Here is a 22,042-nt window from a genome sequence, read left to right as displayed (position 1 = left end):
TAAGCGAAGTGGAGCCACAAACCGAGTGCTTAAATGGATGCAACATCAATAATAACGCAAGTTTCCCGCGACGACGAGCAACTGAACGTCTATCCCAGCTATCCCAATGACAAAGGTGAGAACAAAAAATGGGGGCAAAACTGGGGAAATCGCTGAAAACCCAGACCGCATACACATATACATATATATAGAGCTCCCTTCATGACTCATCGCCACTCGAAGGCGTCACAACAAAGACGAAAGGACACTTGTCCGCTGCCAAGAAGTTCCCCCCACTTACCAACCACCACCCACCATAACCCCCCAAAGAAGAGGCCCCAACACCCCGCTGACCTTTGTAACTCACCCAATTGCGGTCAATATAATTGTGGGAATAAGTTAGTTGTACATATGCCGTACTTTTCGAAAGTCGCAGCGAGTTAAATGGCATTGGCCTTTTTAATTTGTACAGGAACCACTCCATAAACGAACTGATAAAAGACAAAAGTACTTTTAATTTGAAAATATATTTTAACAAATGCAATTAACTTGTAGCTGGAAAAAGTTGTTCAATTCTGTCTAAGCTAAATATTTAAATTAACGTTAGCTATTATCGGTTTGCACGACTGTGACCAGTTTGCCGTACTTTCTGTAATTTGAAACCAATTAAATGGCAATTTCTTTTCTTTAATTGGGAATCTAATTAGCATTTTAAATGTCTGTGCTTTTTCTGTTTAATACATTCAAGGTAGAAACCAGGCTTAAATTGAATTATTCGATTAAATTATTAATAGATTATTCGACTTTAATAACTGTACTTTGCTAGCAAAAATTAAGTTTAAATATTCAAAGGTCTCAATTTATTAATCAAAAATGTCCCCAGTCTTGCATTCACATTTAAATAAATGGGCTTGCACAGGTTTTCACTGCGACGAATAACAATACTTAATAATAGTGTTATTTTCACGCCAGTTGTGCCTGTCTGTTGTGTTTGTTTCGCCCCTTTTTTATTCAGCACACAGTGTTTTCTTGTTCGTTGGCCATTGTGAATGATCTAAACACTTGCTGGCTTCGCTTTGTGGTTATTGAATTATTTTGCGACGCAGTTGCAACTCTGCCACCAGCCAGCCACCACCCACCGCCCATCATCGCCCAATTGCCACCCACTGGCCCACTCCCACCTGTAATCAATTGATGACGTCTTTCGGCGCATGTGACGTCATTGAATTTCAACACGAAATCCTTTACTTTCCTCCCATCTTATTTTCTTTTCGTTCGCTTAACTGCTTAACTGCCTTTGCATGTTTACTTTCGAGGGTCCAACAATAGAAACTGCCAATTAAATTGCACACTAAAAAGCAGGAAAAAACGTAAAAAAAAAGTTGAGAAAAAATACAGGAAAACCGGTATAAAGCGAGAGATATCGAGAGAGAGCACAATCAAACTAGTGTGTGTGTGCTTTTTTTTACAGTGATGCAAACAAACAAACAAGCAAAGCAACAGACGAACAACAAAAGCTTAGCTTAAAGGTTGCGATATGGTTGTAATGAATGAATGAATAAATGAATGGTGAGAGCCCAAAGAGAGCGGGTTAAGTACATAAGAAGAAAATGCGATAGAAAAGTAAAGATTAATAACATTATATTTAAAATGCAATTCGTGAAGTATTTACATATTTATTAATCTGAGAGAATGGTCAGGAGTATTGATTAAACCCACACTTTTATTATCAGAAACAAGTGCCACTTACGTGACCAAACCTCGCATTCACTATCATTCCCATATCGAATAAAAAAAGTGTACTTGACCTAAGATTTTAGATATTATTATTTGTGCAGAGAGTGAACAATAAAAAAGTAGGAGGGTGGGGCCGACTGAGCGCAGGAAATAACGCGATGAACGCTTTAAAGTAAAGTAATAACTAATTTAATCTAATCTGCGGTCGCCGCTGCACCTTTTATACATGTGTCCACACCATGTACGGGCTATATTTGGTATATTATATACAAAATATTTGCGGTTAGGTGCTAATCGACGTCGCTCGCTCACTTTGATTTCGAATTTGATTTTGATTTTGATCGACTGTGCTGGCAATTTGCCGCAAATAAATGTCTTTCTTTATCGATCCGCCGATCTATATGTGTCACCAGCAATAAATATATATATTGAAAATCGCTTCGGGAGCCTACATCTTGAAATCAAGTTATCCCCCATTGCATTCCAAATAGGGATCTATGCGGTTTCTACTAGTTTGAGCTTTGGCCAACTGAGAGAGCGTGAAATAATGAGCAAAACGTCACCGTAACTGTATGTATTACACTTGTGGTCAAGACTGTAGTACACTAATAAAAATGTAATAATTTTCAACACGCTATCTCAAAGTTGTTATTAGCTTCGTTTTATTTTCGTTTTTAGTCTGCGTTTGATTTCTATTTTATTGTAAAATGAAATGTCCATGTACGTATGTAGCTAAGTATGTATATTACCATAAAATAAAAGCAACAATGGGTATTTTTTAGGCTTTTAAAACAACCCACTACTATTATTCTGATCTCAGTTGTTTTTCGTGCGAGAGCGAGTGGGTGTGTGGGGCGCCTGTGCGTGTGAAGAGCACGGCAATACGGACAAACCGGCAAGCGAACAGCAACAGTTGAAATATGTTTTTCTTTTTTATTTGAGAGTGGGTGCCGCCGCCGCCTAAGTGCTTTTTGCTTTGCTCACCGCTTATAAATATTTATATAGATATGTATGTGTTCGCCATACCGCCAACCCCCCTGCGCCCCTCCCATGGACTCCCCTCGCTTATAAATACATCTATATTGTTTTTATGGGCAAACGCAAATGCTCTCTAGTATCTCATTTTTAGACGCCTCAGCTGAACTGCTGTGATTTTTCAATTTTCTCAAGGTCTTGGAAGGCAAATTGCTCGTGCACACACAGACAGCGCGCTTTTCTTCGATTTAACGCCCTTTCTCAAAAAATGTATTATTTTTCACATTTATTGGGGGCTCTAAAAATAGCCCCAATAATGTTAAATTAAAGAGTGCGAATTGAGTTCAAAGATCTCGTGCATAAACAAATTTCGGAAAATGGGAAAACTGGATCGGACAGAATGCTGAAAATTTTACTGCGGCACGCTGAAATGTTTATACTTTTCATTTCATAAACATATCACTTGTTCTAATATATAGAATTTTTTTATTATTTCATTTATTGCTGTACACCGAAAATAGTAACGTTAAATACTATAAACATTTGTTGTACGCGCTGAAATATTTATAATTTAAATGTATAAACATTTTATATTATGCAATTATTAGGCAGATCCAAAAATAACTAAACGTGAAGGTAAATTACGGAAATTTATTTATTTGATTGTATAAGCACTCGTTTTTTTTTACAATTATTGCGCTAGCCCAAAAATGGTTAAGACACAATTCTAAATAGAACAATAAGCGAACGTTGTTTATACCATTTTACGTATTGGCTATTGGATTTTGTTTTTAAAAATCCTTTTTAATTGACAAAAAGTGGCTGAAGATTTGATTTTTAGCAAAAATATTCCCTCTATATATAAGTGTATCTAAATTACGACATAATGGGCTCGAAAAAACACGAAACAGACAGTGAACAGATGCAGATGCAATGCTTAATTATTGAAAAATAATATTATATACGGCACAAGATGAGCGGACTGCGTGCAAAAGATTTGTGTGTTGCTATTTCCTATATACATTCATACATATTGCTCACAGAAACCGAAGAAACACTTTTGAAAAAGATGCCTTTAGCTTTTCCCTTTTGAATCGATAAAGGTCAACGAGTTGTGTACAAGGAGATTTTATCTCCATGGTTAATATGGGTTCGTTGAACTACGATGGGGGTTAAACAAAGGCCAACCCCCAAAAAACAAAGGCGGGATTGGGGTGCTGCAAATTTATACAGCCATTTTTACGAGGCAGATAGGCAAGTCAGTTTTCCAAAATTCTAAAGCAGGTGTATCAGTCGACACAGTGAGAAAAACTGTTCGTTTGAGTAAATATTTAAAAAATAATTAATTGATCAACAAAATTTAATTTGCACAGCTAAGGCATAATAATTTCATTTTTTCCAATATTTACTGTTGCCATTGACACTTGTTTCTTGCCCATTTATATCACGTGCCATTAACTTTGTTTGCCATCTTCTTCGGCGCGGCTTAAATTTTAAGCTGCCTCTATCTTGAAGTTGAAAAAACAGTGAAAAAGAACACAAAAAAAACTTCATAAATATGCTGAAGGTCGAGACTGTGTGGCATTTTTGTTGCTCTTGGAATCGCCGAGAATGATATCATAGTGTGCCCCCTGCCAGATAACAAACATTTCGATTAGATAAGCGTCTGTGGCCGAGCGAGCACCGAATAAAAATGTTCAATTGTGTGTATGGGGCATATGGGCAATTATAGTCTCGATTTCTTACGAATTTTACTTTTAAAATTAATTATTAAATAATACCCCCGACGTGTTTCCACCTGCTTATCTGACATAAAAAAAGAGACCTTGCCCGCCAGAACAGAACACAAAGTTGTCACACTAATATGCTCAACTGCTAACAAAAGAAAATCTTTGGTAATGGCCATTTATACATATTTATATATATATATATATATATGCATATATATTTGTATTTATATAGACGGTTGGTTTGGCTTCTCTGGATCTGTTTGGTTGCCGGGTCGTCCTGCAGATCAAGTCCAATTGACGCGTAAGGCCGTTTAACAGTCTGGCGGAGAAGGAATCGCATTTGCATAATTCAATGCACCGATTGTAGCTGCTCTCGCCTTGGCTGCATGTTGTTTTTTTTTTCCTTTTCAATATTTTACATAAATCTGCAATTTATTCACTTGACCTCAGCTGAGTTTATCTGTATTGAATGTGGTTTGCTGTTATTAAGCGATGCATTTACTCTAGTATTTGAGAAAATGTATCTTTTATTGCTTAAATACAAGTTGAATTTAACTCTTATAAAATTTACTAATTCTGTAAAGTAAAAAATACCCAATCAGTCGTTTTTGATTATTATTAGCTTATACAGAAGTCATAAAATAAATGAATCATAATCATTTTTTATTTGTTGTTTGTAGCAACTAAACACTTAGTTGCATAAAAAACCAGTACGGGAACAGTACGGGACCAGTACGGGACGTGTACCGGACCAATACGAAACGAGTACGGGACCAGTACGGGACGAGTACGGGACCAGTACGGGACCAGTACGAGGCCTGTACGGGACCGAGTGCGGGACCAGTACGGGACTAGTACGGGACCAGTTCGGGACGTGTACCGGACCAATACGAAACGAGTACGGGACCAGTACGGGACCGAGTACGGAACCCAGTACGGGACCGTACTGGTCTCGTAACTTATTAAGTACTTGCCTTCTTCAAAGGCAACCTGATACAAATAATTGCTCTCGAGCCCATTGAAATATTAAGTATTTGAACGTGACAGACTCGTTTCGCATTTTTTTGAGCCATATTTGGGTGTCTATTAAAACAGAAATCTGGTAGAGACTTGACAGATTGCTTGCCCAATAATGAGCTATAAATATGGTCATCTAAATATGTCTGGAAACGAGCGCAAGAGAAATGTGAAGCACAAATCCATCGCCGGTTTGCTCGGAACACCTTAAAAATAGGACAAAAGCCTATTTGAGTGTGATGTGGGTGGGAGTGGGGTGGGTTTTGTTTGGTTAGTTAGTTGGCTGTTGGAGGTGTTGCTCCATTGACGACCCAAATATAGATTGCCTATCAATAATCAGCCAGGATACAGAGCAGCTTTCAACAAGTTGAGTGTTTCGCGTTGGCTGTTGGCCCCTTTTTATGCAAAGTTATGCAAAAACTTCAGAGGTGAGCGGAAAAGGATCGGAAAAAGGGGTGAAGGCTGCGGGGATTGCGGGTGGGGTTCACCTGCCTAATAATTGCAAATGCCAGACGCTGGAAAAAGCTTTCATTATGCTAGCGAAGCAGCAGCAACTACAACAAGAGCACACGCTCATAAAATATTCAAGTGCATTTGCACTTCACTCGCACGGGTTCTATGTGCAACAAAAAATGCATTAGGAAAAAGCAAGAAAGAGTAACGCTAGGTTTAAGTACCCTTCGTAGACCACTCCTTGCAAACTCACCATATGAACAAGAAAAAAAGTTTTTCCCTAGTTTAAACAAAAAACTAGCATAGGTTAGGTTATATTTTTGACCAATGTTCAAGGCAGTTTCTTAGGACTTCGTTTATTTTGTAAGATCTCAGTGGTTTTCTAAAATATCAAGATGTTTTTGCTTGGAAAAAGTTTTATCTGTTAGTTATTAATTATATACTTGATTAATACTTGATTATATTTTAAGTTTCTACCAAGCAAAAATGGTGTTCTAAAACACCGAAATAGATTGCTATTTATAGATACAGGTTGCATTTTCTGAAAAAAAGGGTATGGTGAAAAGAGGGACACAGAAAGAAAATGCTCGACATATCCTAAGCTCAGTTTTCACTTGGCTAACGGTTCAATGAACCGTTACGTCTAGCTTAGCCAGCAAGAAGGACGCTCCCCCCACACCCCTTCTTCCATCACCCACTTGAAGCTTGTTTTCCCTGCTAAGTGATGTTTGACTGCTGTTTCCTTTTGTTGCCACACAATGCAAATGGCGGACGGACGCATTCCCGCTATCCTCCATCGCTGGCTCCCCATCTGCCACCCATTCCTCATCCCCTTTGGCCAAGGTGGACGCACCTCAAGCCAGCTTAAAGGTCAACCCGTGACCTTCTATCCATCTATCTCTCTATCCGACTGACTATCTCTCTGCTCGCTGTATCTGCTACAGTGCAACTTCGATAGTTTGCACTGGAAAATATAGCAAGATATAATTTCATTAATCAAATTATGTACTTATTGACTAGTAGTAGTAATGAATAGCTTTGATTAAAAGAGCCTTAGAGCTCATTTGAAGTTTGCTGGAGTGGAAGAGCCAGTCGAGCTTTTTTAGCTTCGCCAGTGACTTAGATTTGACCGATGTGATGTGGGTCTCCGATCTAGATGAACTCCTAGGTAGCAGTGTGATCTAACATTGGTGATAGGGCTTCCATTAAAGGTCAGATCTGTGCAGGTTCCGGGTCGCAGGGAAAAAGTTACACAGGCTGACTTTGAGGAGTTGATGGCCACATTCCATTTGGCAGTCCATTTTTCAATTGCATGCAGCCATTCCTGGACTGCGTAGGAATGGCTCTTTTAATCAAAGCCGTTCTCGCTCCAACGTGGAGTTATGCCATCCAGGTGTGGGGAACTGCCGCCAAATCCCAGCTTAATAGGCTCCGTGTGGTCCAGTCGAGAGCTGCACGTCACGCATCTGGGCTCCCGTGGTACGTGACGAACATGGTTATCGAAAGAGATCTGAAAGTTACCCTTCTTGGGGATCAGATTAATTTCCATAGCAGCCGTTATGCCGACAGGCTCATGGCCCACCCGAACCGACTAGCAACTATCCTAGCTGATCCCATCTCCCTCCGAAGACTGAAGAGGGTTCACCCCAGCGATCTCCTTACCCGGAGGATAATATAACACATTACATATTAAGTAATTGATAACTAGACTAGATTTTTCTTTCTTTTGTACTTTATAATTAAGATACCACTTGGTCTCATTTATCTTTATCACACATTAGGTTAAGTTCAGAGGAATTACTGAACGATTCCTTTTGAAACCTTAATAAATAGAATTAGCATAAAAAAAAAAAAAAAAAAAAAAAAAAAGTAGTAATGAAACACAACTTTCCAACTCTTTGTCATATAATTGTCACGCATTCATCAAGAATTTTTATGAGCTAGCAAAAAAAACGTAATAATTATATGTAATTTATATTGAAATAAAATCTTGTCACTTGTGAAATTGAAAACTTCGATCGTAACAAATGCTTGTTGTTTTTATTACCAAAATTAGTTGAAGTGATAAACTATGTTATTATATTAATTAAATTTATAATTGCTGTTTGCGACGCTGAAGTTGGACTGTAGAGCTCACCTGCTCTGCCTCCTTTGTTTGTGTTTGTATGCAATTATAGCATTTCCCATCGATTAAACGCATGTTTCCACCCCCTGAACCGCAAACCCCTTCTATCCCAAGGAGCCACCGTGTTGCTGCCTTCTAGTTTTGCCTTTGACTTCTATTTTTAAACAATTTCGCACAAAAAAAAACACAAACCGCAAACCAAAACACAGTGGCGGCCAAACGAGAAACTATAACAAATTGTCTGCATTGCATGTACTGCAGTATTAACCAGATATAGAAATTGGAATAGATCTATATTTGTATTATGCAAATGTGGCAAACAAAGCAGACAATGTTTATGCCACTATGTGTAGCAAAACTGACAATCTGTAAATAGTAATCCGTGCAAGGCGAAACACCCAGACGAAAATGGAATGAAAATATATATATATATATATATACGCACGTATGTATGTTATGGGAAAACATTGTGGGCGGACGAGTATTTAGGGGTCTTAAATATTGCGCGAGAATTTTTTATGAGGCGGCTAGAATTTTGTTTAAATTAATGGAGGAGTCATCGGTGAAATGCTCGGAATTGCTGTTCAAATATATGATGTTTGAGCGGTGGAATGTATTCGGTATTTGGCTATCCATATTGAGATTTATGAGGTGCTTAGCTACATCACATGCTGAAAATTAGTTTGTTTTATTTGAAAAACGTGGCTGCAATTTCAAACAAATTTGGGATTTAAGTTTAAGTGTATACAAATTGATTACTTTTAGGAAGGATCATAATAATACTGACCACCAATCCATTAAATATCATATTTATATTTAAGCCAATATATTCGATTTATTTATTTTGATTTTGATTTCATTTTCAGACGATGTGGATCGTTTAAAGCCACAGAAGCGAGGATTATTCCATTCTCTGCTCTGCTGCTGGCGAAGAAACCGAACGAAAACCAACCAGAATGGCACACAAATCGATGGTTCGACAACACCGCCACCATTACCGGACCAACAAAGGTACCTACTACCTCAGGTTAGGCTTACCGATATGCACAGAAAGTGCATGGTGATCGATTTGGATGAGACCCTAGTGCACAGTAGTTTTAAGGTGAGCACATCTGGTTAATGACCCGTGTTGCTCATATTCATTTGAGTTTATTTTGTATTTTACCAGCCCATACCGAATGCTGATTTCATAGTTCCCGTGGAGATCGATGGTACCGTACATCAGGTATACGTCCTGAAGCGACCGCACGTGGACGAGTTTCTGCAGAAGATGGGCGAACTATACGAGTGCGTTCTGTTCACAGCATCACTAGCCAAATATGCAGATCCCGTCGCCGATCTGTTAGACAAGTGAGTTGAAATAGGAATATATTATATTGAATACTCATCAAAATAATTGTTACATTCGTGCTTGCAGGTGGAATGTGTTTCGTGCAAGACTGTTTAGGGAATCATGCGTTTATTACAGGGGTAATTACATTAAGGATCTGAATCGTCTGGGGCGGGATCTTCAGAAGATTGTCATTGTCGACAATTCACCGGCCAGTTATATCTTTCATCCAGACAATGCAGTAAGTAGAATATAAACAGTATATAATTCCCGTACTAAACAATTCATTTCCCATTAAAGGTTCCTGTTAAATCCTGGTTCGACGATGTCACCGATTGCGAACTGCGCGAACTGATCCCGCTCTTTGAGAAGCTTAGCAAAGTTGATTCCGTCTACTCGGTGCTCTGCAATTCGAACCAGCCGCTGAACAATCAGACCAACCAGCAGCAGCATCCCCAGGAGCTGCAGCAGGCGCCGAACCAGCTGCATCAGCAGCACCAACAGCAGCAGCAGCAACAGCAACAGACCATCTCTGCCACGACAGTTATTACCCAGGCAACCACTCTGTCTGCTCCGACCATGTTGAACCAGCAGCAGACAAGTCCGCCCAGCCCGCAAAGCGAGTTGCTGCAAAAGACGTAACATCAGTGGGAACTAATGTTTATAAATATATGATAAATTGTATACATATTACAAGACCAAGCAAGCCGATAAGCAAGCAAACAAAACATCCCTTTCCCAAGCAGTGTACTCAGTACCCCAGGACGAATGGAAATGGGGCGACGAGATGAAAACAACTACCAATTGCTATCAACTATAATCCCCAGCTCGACACCTAGGCCTAAGAATAAGTTTTATATGATATACATAATTTTTACAGAACCCAATTTTACACGGCACATTTGTTATTTATTCTTGTTTTGCTCTATCCCAATTATAATAATTATTATTTTTTGTTTTTTTTTTTAAACAACTGCTTATTGCTTACTGCGTTTTGCGGTACCCCAGCTAAGGGGTATATTAAATCCAAGCATAAGCCTCTATTTTTACCCAATAATCATAACTCTGTAGGCGTATTTAATGGTAAACCAACTGAGCAAGCAAAAGATTTAAATGCATAAAACAAAAATGATAACTATACATATGAACAGAGAGATAAAATCAAATTCAAAATAGCTATATTTATATATATTTTGTATTAAAAAACAAGAAAACAAAAAGAAATACGAGTAAATGGGGAGAAGAAAAAAAGAAAAGAAAAGAGAAAACTAAAAACAATATATATATAATACGTGTACTAAAACAAATTTATATATACATACATACATGGATATATATAAATATATATATATATTTAAGGCATGTGTCTACACATGTTTCTAGCACTTAGGCATGTATAATATTTCGTATATTTATTAAAGAATTAAGTTTAAGCGCGGTCTCCCACTCACACTTGATCGCTGGCACTGGCAAATGTCAAAGTTGGTATATCGGGTTTGTCGCATTAATGGCTTCATCGTATCACATTCTGGTTTCCTGAAATGTCTCTCAGTCGTGAGTGGGATGGGGCCGCGCTTAAAGTAGCCAAGTTGCATTGCAAGAGGGTGAAAATGGGCTATCTGTAAGCCACTTTGTAAAGCATCTAAAAGTCTGCGGCGCGTCCGTAGTTATAATACATAAAGATTCGCTTATTCTGCGCTTGACGCTGGTCCAAAGTCGGCTGTTTCCATTCGATCCTGTTCTGTACACACATTTAGTCCGTTTTGGTATTACAATTAGACCACTGTCCTAGCGCAAATTCTAATTGCCGTCTTTGGAACTCGGCCAGGCGCAGTCGTAAAACATTGTATTAGGCTTAATGGAAAATTATACATCTATATATTTTAACCGATTTATGTTAATTTTCCCCTCTTATCAAGTGCGCTTATGAAACGCATTGCAATATATATATATATATACATTTACGCCTAGTTTAACCCTTCTTCGTCATGAACTTCACCTTCGGCCGCGTTCTGTATTCTGTGTTGTGCATGTGAAAATGGGAAACGAGTGTAAACGATGAAACACCTATAGCTTCTTTCAACTCCGACCAAATATCAATCATTATATAGTATATATATATATACTGAGCTCAAGCTGGCCACGCCGAAATCCCACCTGATAAATATATTATATAGACAAAAGACGCTATTGCTATCCGAAACACACACACGATTCGCTCACAGACCAGTCCAGACAGAACTTCTTTTAATCCTTTTCTCTATGTGTAATCAATGTCTTGTATTTCTCAACTAACTTTTGCAACCATTCTTTTATTTAGTGCATAAGCCTTTGTGTTTCTAATTTGCTTAAACTAAAAATAATAATATGGAAAGGATATAAAAATTGGCACGTTGCAAACGCGCGCGATATTCTCATATTTTTTGCAATCAAGCAAGTAAATTATACATAATGCTAAAATAATATATGTATTGTATATCATTTACACCCGCTGCAAAAGTCTAAGGCGAATGCTAAAAGTTAATTGCAACTAATCACGAAATTTTAAGCGCAGTAAATCGCAATAACTCGTTTTAAATTTCCTACTTTTAAATGTTTTACTTTTTGTAAAAGCAAAACGAAAACCAATCGATAAACCATTCACTTAATTTATCATAAAAGGGAAGAAATTCTATTTTTAAAGTGAGCCTATTAATGTAATGCATCAATGTCGACAAAAAAGAAAAAAATAAAAATAAAAACAAAAAATGAAATTTAAAATCTACAATATTATGTCATCAAACAATAAAAACACATTAAAACCCAATCTGAAATGCCTTTAATTTGTGTTAAGCCCATAAGAATCCGTTTAAAATTAGGCAAACTCGCGCTTTTTGAATACGGAATAAAGGTCTATTTATTATTTTAATTTGTTTTTAACGCACATTGTTACACATACACATACACCTCGTCGAGCTCACAATTTCCATCGTTCTACACACTATTTAATACATTCATTTATATACCTTTAGTTAAATATATTTGTCTTGAACCTAGTCGCTAAACTAAAGATGTAGGCAATGGGGCTGATTTGCTTGTCTTGCTTTATTAAATAGGCCAAAAACACTTAGTTCATAAGTTAATATGCGCAATGCTTCGTAGGGGCTTGCTTGATGTTAGATCTTGTTCGGTTTATAGTCTTTTGAAAGCTTTCATCTTCTAGCAGTGTGAGCGAAAGGAATATACAAAATGGATTTGAAACATATAACTTCATAGCAAATCCTTCATCCGCACATCCGTTTGTATAATCTCGAATACAAAATACGTCGAAAAAGTGGTGTTTTTTTGTTTTATCAATATTTCGTAAAGTACATAGTTGAAAAGGTTTGCTTAGCGATTGTTTGTATTAAAATGGTTTTGTAGACTGCGTTTGAATTAATATTTTAAATGCATTTAAGTAACGTGTTACAATTACAACATATTTTATTCATTGCTATGCGGTTTGTTCTCAGGTTGCTGAAATTCCTTTTACATTATAATTAGATCATTTCATAGCTATATGGGTTTATATAAATATGCAATTTATTTATCGATTTTGTGGCTGTAGTTGCACTTTAACATTTTACTTAAATAATTTTCTGACTAGACTAGTGCATAATTAGAATTGGATCGCATTTAGAATTAATTCATTATTGATTTAAGTATGCTAGTGCTTGGGATCAATCGATTAATTTGTTGTCTTCGCTGCTTTTGCCACATTAATTAGTGATATTTGAAAAGTCTTTGCGTGCCGTTCCCGAAGCGAAGTCGTCGATCCTAGAGAGCTGCCGGCTGTGAAGGCTGCGTAGTCCTGAATTTTCGGTATTACTATACACTTCTCCATAAGATAAGGCTCCAATGAGCAGCCCGCCTAGGACGAACTTCGCCCAGAGTCCACACCTCCGTGCAAATCTCTTAAAACTTTGACAGTTTACTTTTGGTGTTTCCTTTTGTTGTGTGCGCTTTACAATTTGTTAATATCTCAGTAGGTGAATTAGAATCTTGAATATTGCACGATTAAACAAACTCTGGTTTGATTATGTTTGCATTGTTAAATTTGTTCGGTGTTCATTTGCTTACGTTTGCATTTAGTTTTTTGGTATACAAATACTTTGAAGGACAAAAAGGTTTTGTGTACTTTCGGCTTATGATCGAAGAGTAAGAAATACGCAGAAATATACAGAGTAATTACAGTAATACATTCATAATATGTACGTTAGTGAAGGGTAGCCACAATGGGCCTGGACCCCAACTCGTCCATCCGATATCGGTCAGCGATGACGCTTCTGTCTTGGTTGTGTTGAATTCTTGTTCGCGAATCGCAGTTTATATATATTTTTGCAGCAGATCAGCGGGGACCAACTAAAATGGTTGCGAAAATGAAACGGATTGGATTTTTGGGAAAGAGAAAAAGCAGTAGCGGACGTTCTAAAGCGTTTGGTGTTGGTTGTTAAACATGCGCGATGGGCATCTGAAGCGTCTTCGCATCCCGATAGGTCTTATCCTACACATACTGGTGATCGCCAGCCATCCCATCTGGGCAATCCACGCTGAGCAACGGCTCCTTTTCGATGGTCTGATGCGTTTGCGCATCGTAGTCGTAGTAGTTCATCCAGTCCACCCGCTTGGGCTGCACCAATCCGAAGCAGCTGCACTCGAGGAAGTCCACGAGGTTCTGGATGGGACCACGTGTGAACGGGCTGTGGCCGCCCTTGGCCTGGAAGTGGCGATACCGTCCCCGGTTCATGCGCTCATTGGTGGTCATGCCCAAGCAAATCACCTGATATGTCTGGCAGATCGTCAACAGGATGACCCAGGACATGTGCAGCAGGGCGTTACCCATTACCCAGCCCACCCAGGCATCGCAGTTGCCAATGGCCCGCATGGCACCGATAAAGTCTGTTGGCGACCGCAATTTAAGAAGGATTCTGAAGGCTCAATCGTTAAACTCACCATCAAATCGCACATTGCACTGATTCACGTAGTACTTGGAGCCTCCGTACAGCATCCAGGCGCACATGATCAGCAGCATCCAGAGGAATCCCATAAAGTAACTGTGGTTCTTCAGCCCGATGCAGTTGCCCACCCAGGGGCAGTGGTGATCAAACCTCGCTACACAGCGATCACACACGGAGCAGTGCTTGGAACGAATGGGCCGGCGCACCAAGCAGCCAGAGCAGAAGGAGGCGGGCTCAAAGCCGATTCCACCGCGCTCCGACAGCTCAATGATGGTCTGAGAGGTTATAAATAAGAAGAATATCGCATTAGTTAGTGGCGAGTTAATAGCAAACAGACACCTACCTTAAATCGCTGCTCTCTGGTTGGTCGAATGATACCGGGATCTCCCTTCCACGACTTCAGGAAGCACACCCACAATAGCAGCGAGGAGATCAGGAAGCAAACGGTGGCCGTAAAGGAGACGGCATCGTCGATGTACATCAGCCAGGTGACATAGAACCAGGCCTTGGTGGCCAAGTAAACACTCAGCGGCAGCAGGGCCATCAGGTGCTCATCAAACAATGCCTTGCCGATCGTATGGAATATGGCATACAAGCAGCCCAGCAGGAAAAACTTAATAATGTACAGCGTGTTCACGGTGAACACGATGCCAGCCAGATAGAAGGCGGTGAAGGGGCAGGCCACCATGGACCACCACCTCAGGCGTTTGTCATGCCGCAGCTTGGAGAGCAGCGAGCGCCTTTGCTGCGAGGTAAGTGCAGCCTCTTTTACGCGGTCCATCACCTTCGCTCCTATCCAAATGGCTCCCGTCTGGGATTCCAGCATGGAGAGCGGTGTCTCACCCCGTAGATTGGGTACATCCAGCGAGGCCTTTGACTTGAGCACGAGTGTGGAAATGGCCGTGGCATTGCGGGCCAGGATAGCCCAATGCAGAGCCGTGTTTCCATGCGTATAATCAACCATGGCGGGGTTCGCTCCAAGGGTCAGCAGCAAGCGCACGGGATCTAGTGCGCAAACCTTAAAAAAAAGAGTTTCTTAGTAGTGACACACTTATTAAATATGTATGTATGTACATTAACTTCTTATCTCACATTCCACTGAACTTTTTAGAATTTCAAGTTCTCCCCAAAGATTGGAAAAATGATTTTTGTGGATAAATTAAAAATTCTATACACACATATGAACATATATAATATTATTTGTACCCCCGTAAAAATGTGGTTTCATGACCGTGCTTACCTTCCATGCTGACCACATGAGCGCCGTCATTCCGCCTCGATCCTGGAGATCCGGGTCCACGCCCTTGGCTATGAAATAGGCCACTAGAGCGGTATGGGCGAACTGGGCAGCGATGTGTATGCAGGAGCAGCCCTCCGCGTCCCTGATTCTCGGATCTGCACCAGCGGCCATTAGCAGAACGACGGCACCGAGGTGTCCCTGTCGAGTGGCCCAGTGCAGGGGCGTGGCATTAAGTTCGCCGCCCACGGCATCCACGGTGGCGCCCTTCTCGAGGAAGTACCGGATGATGTCCCTTCGATTATTGATGGCCGCCCAATGAAGCAGGGTGACCGTTTCGCTGTCCGGCTGATTGACATCCCAGCCGGATTCGACCAGCTCTCGGACCCGGGCAATGGCCCCATACTGGGTGGCCTTAACGATATCGAAGCCACTGTAATCAGGCTCCACGGGCGCGGTGGGGGGTTGTTGGGCGATCAGCGCCGACTGTCGCTCGTTGTCCGGCTGCTGACCGGTTCCCGGGACACAGGAGCCCGTGGTGGCCGCCTGGCAGGCACTCTGGTACATCGCTGGCTTCTCTCGGTCGCCGTTCCCTTGGGGTCGTCCAAACGTGATTCACACTGCGCTGAGGTGCTCGTCGTAACATCAACCGTCCATCCCCCTCCTTCCAGCGGGCGAGCGAGCGAGAGGGGTGAGCGGATAGAGAGAGAGGGAGAGAGCAGGAGAGACACCCCCACCAGGAACAGTTTCGAGGAATTCACAGGTTTGTCATTTTCACCGGAGTTTTCCACGGCAGCTGCTTTCTCCACAGTGCTCTGGCACTTGTTTCTCGGCTGGATCTGCTGGCGACGACACGGCTATCGCGGCTATCAGTTTAATGCGTTTTACCTGCCAATTTCGGAGGACTAGAAGCAATTTTGGTGGTACAATGCAAGCTGATAGCACTGAATGTGTGGCACGACTTCCAACACTACCGCGGGGAATTTCGCAACTTGTTTGGTATTTTTAAGAAGAGATGTGGTATTTTTAAAGGCAAACATTTAAATAATAAATTATTAATGTTTATTATAATAGTTACTCGCTGGTTTTCAAACCCCATTTTAAATTTAATTTTGTCTTTTAATTTCTATCTTTGTTTTTTTTCTTTTATAGTCAAATTTTTGGAGGAAATTAAACATTAATGTTTGCAATTGAAAAATTAATTCACCTTATCTTCAGTCATGGCAAAAGATTGATCTTAACTATCTTCACTGATATTAGTAAGTTAACATTTTAAAGTCTCCTTTATGTTGATAATTTTTGAAATATTTTGAGCACTAGAAAACTTTCACAGAGTAGTTACATCTAGCTGCGGTCACACTGACTTGTCCACCAACAAAAGCGCGCCTTATTTTTTTGGCATCGCTTCTTGTCTTATGGTTTTTCAAATAACATTTTACCAAGGTACCTAAAATGGACGGTAAGCGCAAGTTTAATGGAACCTCCAATGGACATGCCAAGAAGCCCAGGTGCGTAACCCTTTGAAAGGCCAAATACAAGTCAATATAAAATTGTTTACGCAGGAATCCCGATGAAGATGAGGAAATGGACTTTGAGGCGGAGCTGGCCGCCTTCGAGAACTCCGAGGACATGGACCAGACTCTGCTAATGGGCGATGGACCCGAGAACCAAACGACCAGCGAGCGTTGGTCCCGTCCGCCGCCCCCAGAACTAGATCCCTCCAAACACAACTTGGAATTTCAGCAGCTGGACGTGGAAAACTATTTGGGACAGCCGCTGCCGGGAATGCCAGGTGCCCAAATAGGACCCGTTCCGGTGGTTCGAATGTTTGGTGTCACCATGGAGGGTAACTCTGTGTGCTGCCATGTGCATGGCTTCTGTCCGTACTTCTACATAGAGGCGCCCAATCAATTTGAGGAGCACCACTGCGAGAAACTACAAAAAGCCTTGGATCAAAAAGTCATTGCCGATATTCGCAACAACAAAGATAATGTCCAGGAGGCTGTGCTCATGGTGGAACTGGTGGAGAAGCTGAACATTCATGGATACAATGGAGACAAGAAGCAGAGGTACATCAAAATCTCGGTTACGCTGCCCAGATTCGTGGCTGCGGCTTCACGTCTCCTCAAAAAGGAAGTGATCATGTCGGAGATTGACTTCCAGGACTGTCGCGCCTTTGAGAATAACATAGACTTTGACATTCGCTTCATGGTGGACACTGATGTGGTGGGTTGCAATTGGATAGAGCTTCCCATCGGTCACTGGCGAATAAGGAACAGTCACAGCAAGCCGTTGCCTGAATCCCGCTGCCAGATTGAAGTAGACGTGGCCTTCGACAGATTTATATCCCACGAGCCCGAAGGTGAATGGTCCAAGGTGGCTCCCTTTCGGATCCTCTCCTTTGATATTGAATGCGCTGGTCGCAAGGGCATCTTTCCGGAGGCCAAAATGGATCCAGTCATCCAGATAGCCAATATGGTGATCAGGCAGGGAGAACGAGAACCTTTCATCAGGAATGTCTTCACCCTAAATGAGTGCGCCCCGATCATAGGCAGCCAGTTGTTGTGCCACGACAAGGAGACCCAGATGCTGGACAAATGGTCTGCCTTTGTCCGGGAAGTTGACCCGGACATTTTGACCGGATATAATATCAACAACTTTGACTTTCCCTATTTGATTAACCGAGCAGCCCACTTGAAGGTCAGGAACTTTGAGTATCTGGGCAGGATTAAGAACATTCGTTCGGTGATCAAGGAACAGATGTTGCAGTCGAAGCAGATGGGTCGCAGGGAAAACCAATACGTTAATTTTGAGGGTAGAGTTCCCTTCGATCTTCTCTTTGTCCTGCTGCGCGACTACAAACTACGCTCGTACACTCTCAACGCTGTGAGCTATCACTTCCTGCAGGAGCAAAAGGAGGATGTGCATCATAGCATCATCACAGATCTTCAGAATGGAGACGAGCAGACACGTCGCCGTTTGGCCATGTACTGCCTAAAGGATGCCTACTTACCGCTAAGATTGCTGGAAAAGCTAATGGCCATTGTCAACTACATGGAGATGGCCAGGGTGACGGGTGTGCCACTGGAGTCCTTGCTCACCCGCGGACAACAGATCAAGGTTTTAAGCCAATTGCTGCGCAAGGCCAAAACCAAGGGATTCATCATGCCCTCGTACACCTCTCAGGGATCGGATGAACAGTATGAAGGAGCGACTGTGATTGAACCAAAACGGGGTTACTATGCAGACCCCATCTCCACGCTGGATTTCGCCTCTCTGTATCCAAGTATAATGATGGCGCATAACTTGTGCTACACCACCTTGGTTTTGGGTGGAACACGTGAGAAGCTGCGGCAGCAGGAGAACCTGCAGGACGATCAAGTGGAACGTACGCCTGCAAACAACTACTTTGTGAAGTCTGAGGTGCGTCGTGGTCTGCTCCCTGAGATTCTGGAATCTCTTTTGGCGGCCAGAAAGCGTGCCAAGAATGACCTAAAAGTGGAAACAGATCCGTTTAAAAGAAAGGTTTTGGATGGCAGACAGCTGGCGCTGAAGATTTCGGCTAATTCCGTGTACGGATTTACTGGCGCACAGGTCGGAAAGTTGCCATGCTTAGAGATCTCGGGCAGCGTCACCGCCTACGGTCGTACCATGATCGAGTTGACCAAGAACGAAGTGGAATCCCACTACACACAGGCCAATGGCTACGAGAACAATGCAGTGGTCATCTACGGCGACACTGATTCTGTGATGGTTAATTTCGGAGTTAAAACCCTGGAGCGCAGCATGGAGCTGGGACGCGAAGCTGCCGAACTGGTCAGCTCCAAGTTCGTGCATCCCATCAAATTGGAATTCGAGAAAGTTTACTATCCTTACCTCCTGATTAACAAGAAACGCTATGCGGGATTATACTTTACGCGTCCAGATACCTACGATAAAATGGATTGCAAGGGCATTGAAACCGTGAGGAGAGATAACTCTCCGCTGGTGGCCAACCTGATGAACTCCTGCCTGCAGAAACTACTCATCGAAAGGGATCCCGATGGTGCAGTTGCCTATGTGAAACAGGTGATTGCGGATCTGCTCTGCAATCGCATCGATATCTCGCACCTGGTCATAACCAAGGAGTTGGCCAAGACGGACTACGCTGCCAAACAGGCGCACGTTGAGCTGGCCGCCAAGATGAAGAAAAGAGATCCCGGTACGGCGCCCAAACTGGGGGATCGAGTTCCCTATGTGATCTGTGCGGCAGCCAAAAACACACCCGCTTACCAGAAGGCCGAGGATCCGCTGTATGTGCTGGAAAACAGCGTGCCCATTGATGCCACCTACTACCTGGAACAGCAGCTGTCCAAGCCGCTGCTAAGGATTTTTGAACCCATTTTAGGCGACAATGCCGAGTCCATTTTGTTAAAAGGAGAACACACGCGCACACGAACTGTGGTAACATCCAAAGTGGGTGGACTTGCTGGATTTATGACCAAGAAAACGTCGTGTTTGGGCTGCAAATCCCTGATGCCCAAGGGCTACGAACAGGCCTGTCTGTGTCCACACTGCGAGCCACGAATGAGTGAGCTGTATCAGAAGGAGGTGGGTGCGAAGAGGGAACTGGAGGAAACCTTCTCCCGCCTGTGGACCGAGTGCCAGCGATGCCAGGAATCCTTGCACGAGGAGGTCATCTGCTCCAACAGAGATTGTCCCATCTTCTACATGCGACAGAAGGTTCGCATGGATCTGGACAATCAGGAGAAGCGTGTGATGCGATTCGGCCTGGCCGAGTGGTAACCAATGCATGAATTTACTGAATTGTTTAATCCTATAATTTAATAATTATATTACTAGAAGTTATTACAAAGTTTCTTTCGGTTCGTGGATTTTTTGCGCAATCTGCAATTTGAAAAAAGCTGTTGACGTTTCCTAGCTGGCGATGCTTTGGACACACATTTTTTACACAGGGGACTGGGGGTCTGAGGACTGGCTAAGTATCTACTTGCGACTCTGCAGGGTGTTGGACAGCCAGTCCATGGCCTGGTCGAGTCCCTCGCCCTTGGTGGCCGACGTTTTGAATATTTGAAATGTGCGGTTCTTAAGGTTCTCCAGTCCTAACGCATGATGGACCTCGGCGACGGTCATGCATCCGTCCATGTCCTGCTTGTTCGCCAGGACGACCAGTATCGCGCCGGCCAGCTCCTCCTCACGCAGCATGTACAGCAGCTCGTCCTTGGAGATGCCAATGCGGTCCCGGTCCGCCGAGTCCACCACGTAGATGATGGCGTCCGTGTTGCTGTAGTAGCAACGCCAATAAGGTCTACAATGGAAATAGCATGAATTGAGATTGGAATTCTTGATTCTTAAAGACAACATAGCCTGCCTAAAGAAAGAACTATTAGCTATTTGAAGTTAAGTTTTATAATAACAAAAGCTTTAAATTTAAGTTTCCTAGTGACGAAGAACTAAAAATGTTTCAGATACATGAAATAGAACATGAAATAAAAATAGCCCTAGTGCTGATGAAATGAGATTCAAGCTGAACATTTATAATTTATATGATGGTATTCTAATTTTGATTTTTAATACATGAATATATCAGAATTTAACGCATTTTATTTCGTAAAGATGTGATTCTTTTTTAAATCATATTCTATAAAAGTAATCTGAAACTATCTCCTAACACATCAAGCAAATTGGATGTTTTTTTTTTGAAACCCAAAAGGCTTGCTGAACTGCAACTAAAAATATGTCTTCTAGAAATTAATCTAATTTCCTCCTAAGACTTGGTTAAAGTTGTGTAAAAGCCATCACAATCCTGCTCCCATGTAACCCACTCACCTAATACTTGTCTGTCCGCCCAAATCCCAGACCTGGAACTTGAGGTTCTTGTAGGTGACCTGCTCCACGTTGAAGCCGATGGTGGGTATCGTGGTGACCACCTCGCCCACCTGCAGTCTGTAGAGGATCGTGGTCTTGCCGGCGCCGTCCAGGCCCAGGATCAAGATGCGCATCTCCCGGGAGCCGAGCAGTCCGCGAAAGTAGCTGAGCACCCCACCTGGAGGAAGAACGTACGATTTTTATGACCAGACTTCGTCACCGGGCGGCTCCGGAACGGGGAGGTTCCCCACGTCCATGCTCCGTGCTGTACAAACCCATGATAACGGCTGAACTTTGTCTAGTGCTGGCGCTGCCTCTAAATGCTTAAGTTTAGTTAATTGTATGTAGTGCTACAATTAATACAAATTGGAGAAGTCTTGTTTTCACTTTTTTTGGGCTGGAGAATGGTTTCGTTTTTGCCATTCGCAGGTCACGCGAACATGACGTGTCACAGCGTGCGTTCAGCACACATATATTTTTGTAAAAAATAATATTTCGATAACTTTAAATATACGTTTAAAAACTTACATTAAAGAGTATTTAATAACATTTTAAGGAATGCATACAGATTAATTATAAAAATATTCACTGTGACTTGTGCTGAACGCGCCCACC

The 22,042-nt window shown here is 41.9% G+C and overlaps 4 protein-coding genes across 4 annotated transcripts; 2 read left to right on the top strand and 2 right to left on the bottom strand.

Moving 5' to 3' along the window:
* The first annotated feature begins 9 nt into the window (after window positions 1-9).
* Window positions 10-10,233, top strand: LOC6605854 (carboxy-terminal domain RNA polymerase II polypeptide A small phosphatase 1). Its single transcript, XM_032717425.1, has 5 exons — window positions 10-115; window positions 8,883-9,118; window positions 9,185-9,366; window positions 9,434-9,587; window positions 9,647-10,233. The coding sequence occupies exons 1-5, from the start codon at window positions 34-36 to the stop codon at window positions 9,986-9,988; spliced, it is 996 nt and encodes a 331-aa protein (XP_032573316.1). The 5' UTR covers window positions 10-33; the 3' UTR covers window positions 9,989-10,233.
* Window positions 10,234-12,216: 1,983 nt separating this feature from the next.
* Window positions 12,217-16,514, bottom strand: LOC6605853 (palmitoyltransferase Hip14). Its single transcript, XM_002030631.2, has 4 exons — window positions 15,563-16,514; window positions 14,666-15,340; window positions 14,318-14,597; window positions 12,217-14,263 (listed from the first exon to the last, which is right to left on the bottom strand). The coding sequence occupies exons 1-4, from the start codon at window positions 16,124-16,126 to the stop codon at window positions 13,869-13,871; spliced, it is 1,914 nt and encodes a 637-aa protein (XP_002030667.2). The 5' UTR covers window positions 16,127-16,514; the 3' UTR covers window positions 12,217-13,868.
* A 398-nt stretch (window positions 16,515-16,912) lies between these two features.
* On the top strand, window positions 16,913-20,407 carry LOC6605851 (DNA polymerase delta catalytic subunit). Its single transcript, XM_002030629.2, has 2 exons — window positions 16,913-17,067; window positions 17,122-20,407. The coding sequence occupies exons 1-2, from the start codon at window positions 17,012-17,014 to the stop codon at window positions 20,342-20,344; spliced, it is 3,279 nt and encodes a 1,092-aa protein (XP_002030665.2). The 5' UTR covers window positions 16,913-17,011; the 3' UTR covers window positions 20,345-20,407.
* LOC6605849 (ADP-ribosylation factor-like protein 1) lies at window positions 20,369-21,851 on the bottom strand. Its single transcript, XM_002030627.2, has 3 exons — window positions 21,703-21,851; window positions 21,389-21,605; window positions 20,369-20,867 (listed from the first exon to the last, which is right to left on the bottom strand). The coding sequence occupies exons 1-3, from the start codon at window positions 21,704-21,706 to the stop codon at window positions 20,546-20,548; spliced, it is 543 nt and encodes a 180-aa protein (XP_002030663.1). The 5' UTR covers window positions 21,707-21,851; the 3' UTR covers window positions 20,369-20,545.
* Between the last annotated feature and the right edge of the window lie 191 nt (window positions 21,852-22,042).

This window comes from Drosophila sechellia, chromosome 3L, assembly GCF_004382195.2.
Source record: "Drosophila sechellia strain sech25 chromosome 3L, ASM438219v1, whole genome shotgun sequence".
In the NCBI taxonomy this organism is placed as follows: Eukaryota; Metazoa; Arthropoda; class Insecta; order Diptera; family Drosophilidae; genus Drosophila; species Drosophila sechellia.
The sequence above is the reverse complement of the archived record's forward strand: the minus strand, read 5'-3'. Positions and strand labels throughout refer to the sequence as shown.

Coding starts and splice junctions, on each gene's coding strand:
- LOC6605854 (XM_032717425.1), top strand. CDS start 34: ATGGATGCAACATCAATAATAACGCAAGTTTCCCGCGACGACGAGCAA. Junction 116..8,882: donor CAGCTATCCCAATGACAAAG/GTGAGAACAAAA, acceptor TTTCATTTTCAG/ACGATGTGGATCGTTTAAAG. Junction 9,367..9,433: donor GTCGCCGATCTGTTAGACAA/GTGAGTTGAAAT, acceptor TCGTGCTTGCAG/GTGGAATGTGTTTCGTGCAA.
- LOC6605853 (XM_002030631.2), bottom strand. CDS start 16,126: ATGTACCAGAGTGCCTGCCAGGCGGCCACCACGGGCTCCTGTGTCCCG. Junction 15,341..15,562: donor TCATGTGGTCAGCATGGAAG/GTAAGCACGGTC, acceptor CTTTTTTTTAAG/GTTTGCGCACTAGATCCCGT. Junction 14,264..14,317: donor GTGCAATGTGCGATTTGATG/GTGAGTTTAACG, acceptor GGTCGCCAACAG/ACTTTATCGGTGCCATGCGG.
- LOC6605851 (XM_002030629.2), top strand. CDS start 17,012: ATGGACGGTAAGCGCAAGTTTAATGGAACCTCCAATGGACATGCCAAG. Junction 17,068..17,121: donor GGACATGCCAAGAAGCCCAG/GTGCGTAACCCT, acceptor TTGTTTACGCAG/GAATCCCGATGAAGATGAGG.
- LOC6605849 (XM_002030627.2), bottom strand. Junction 20,868..21,388: donor GGCGGACAGACAAGTATTAG/GTGAGTGGGTTA, acceptor TTTCCATTGTAG/ACCTTATTGGCGTTGCTACT.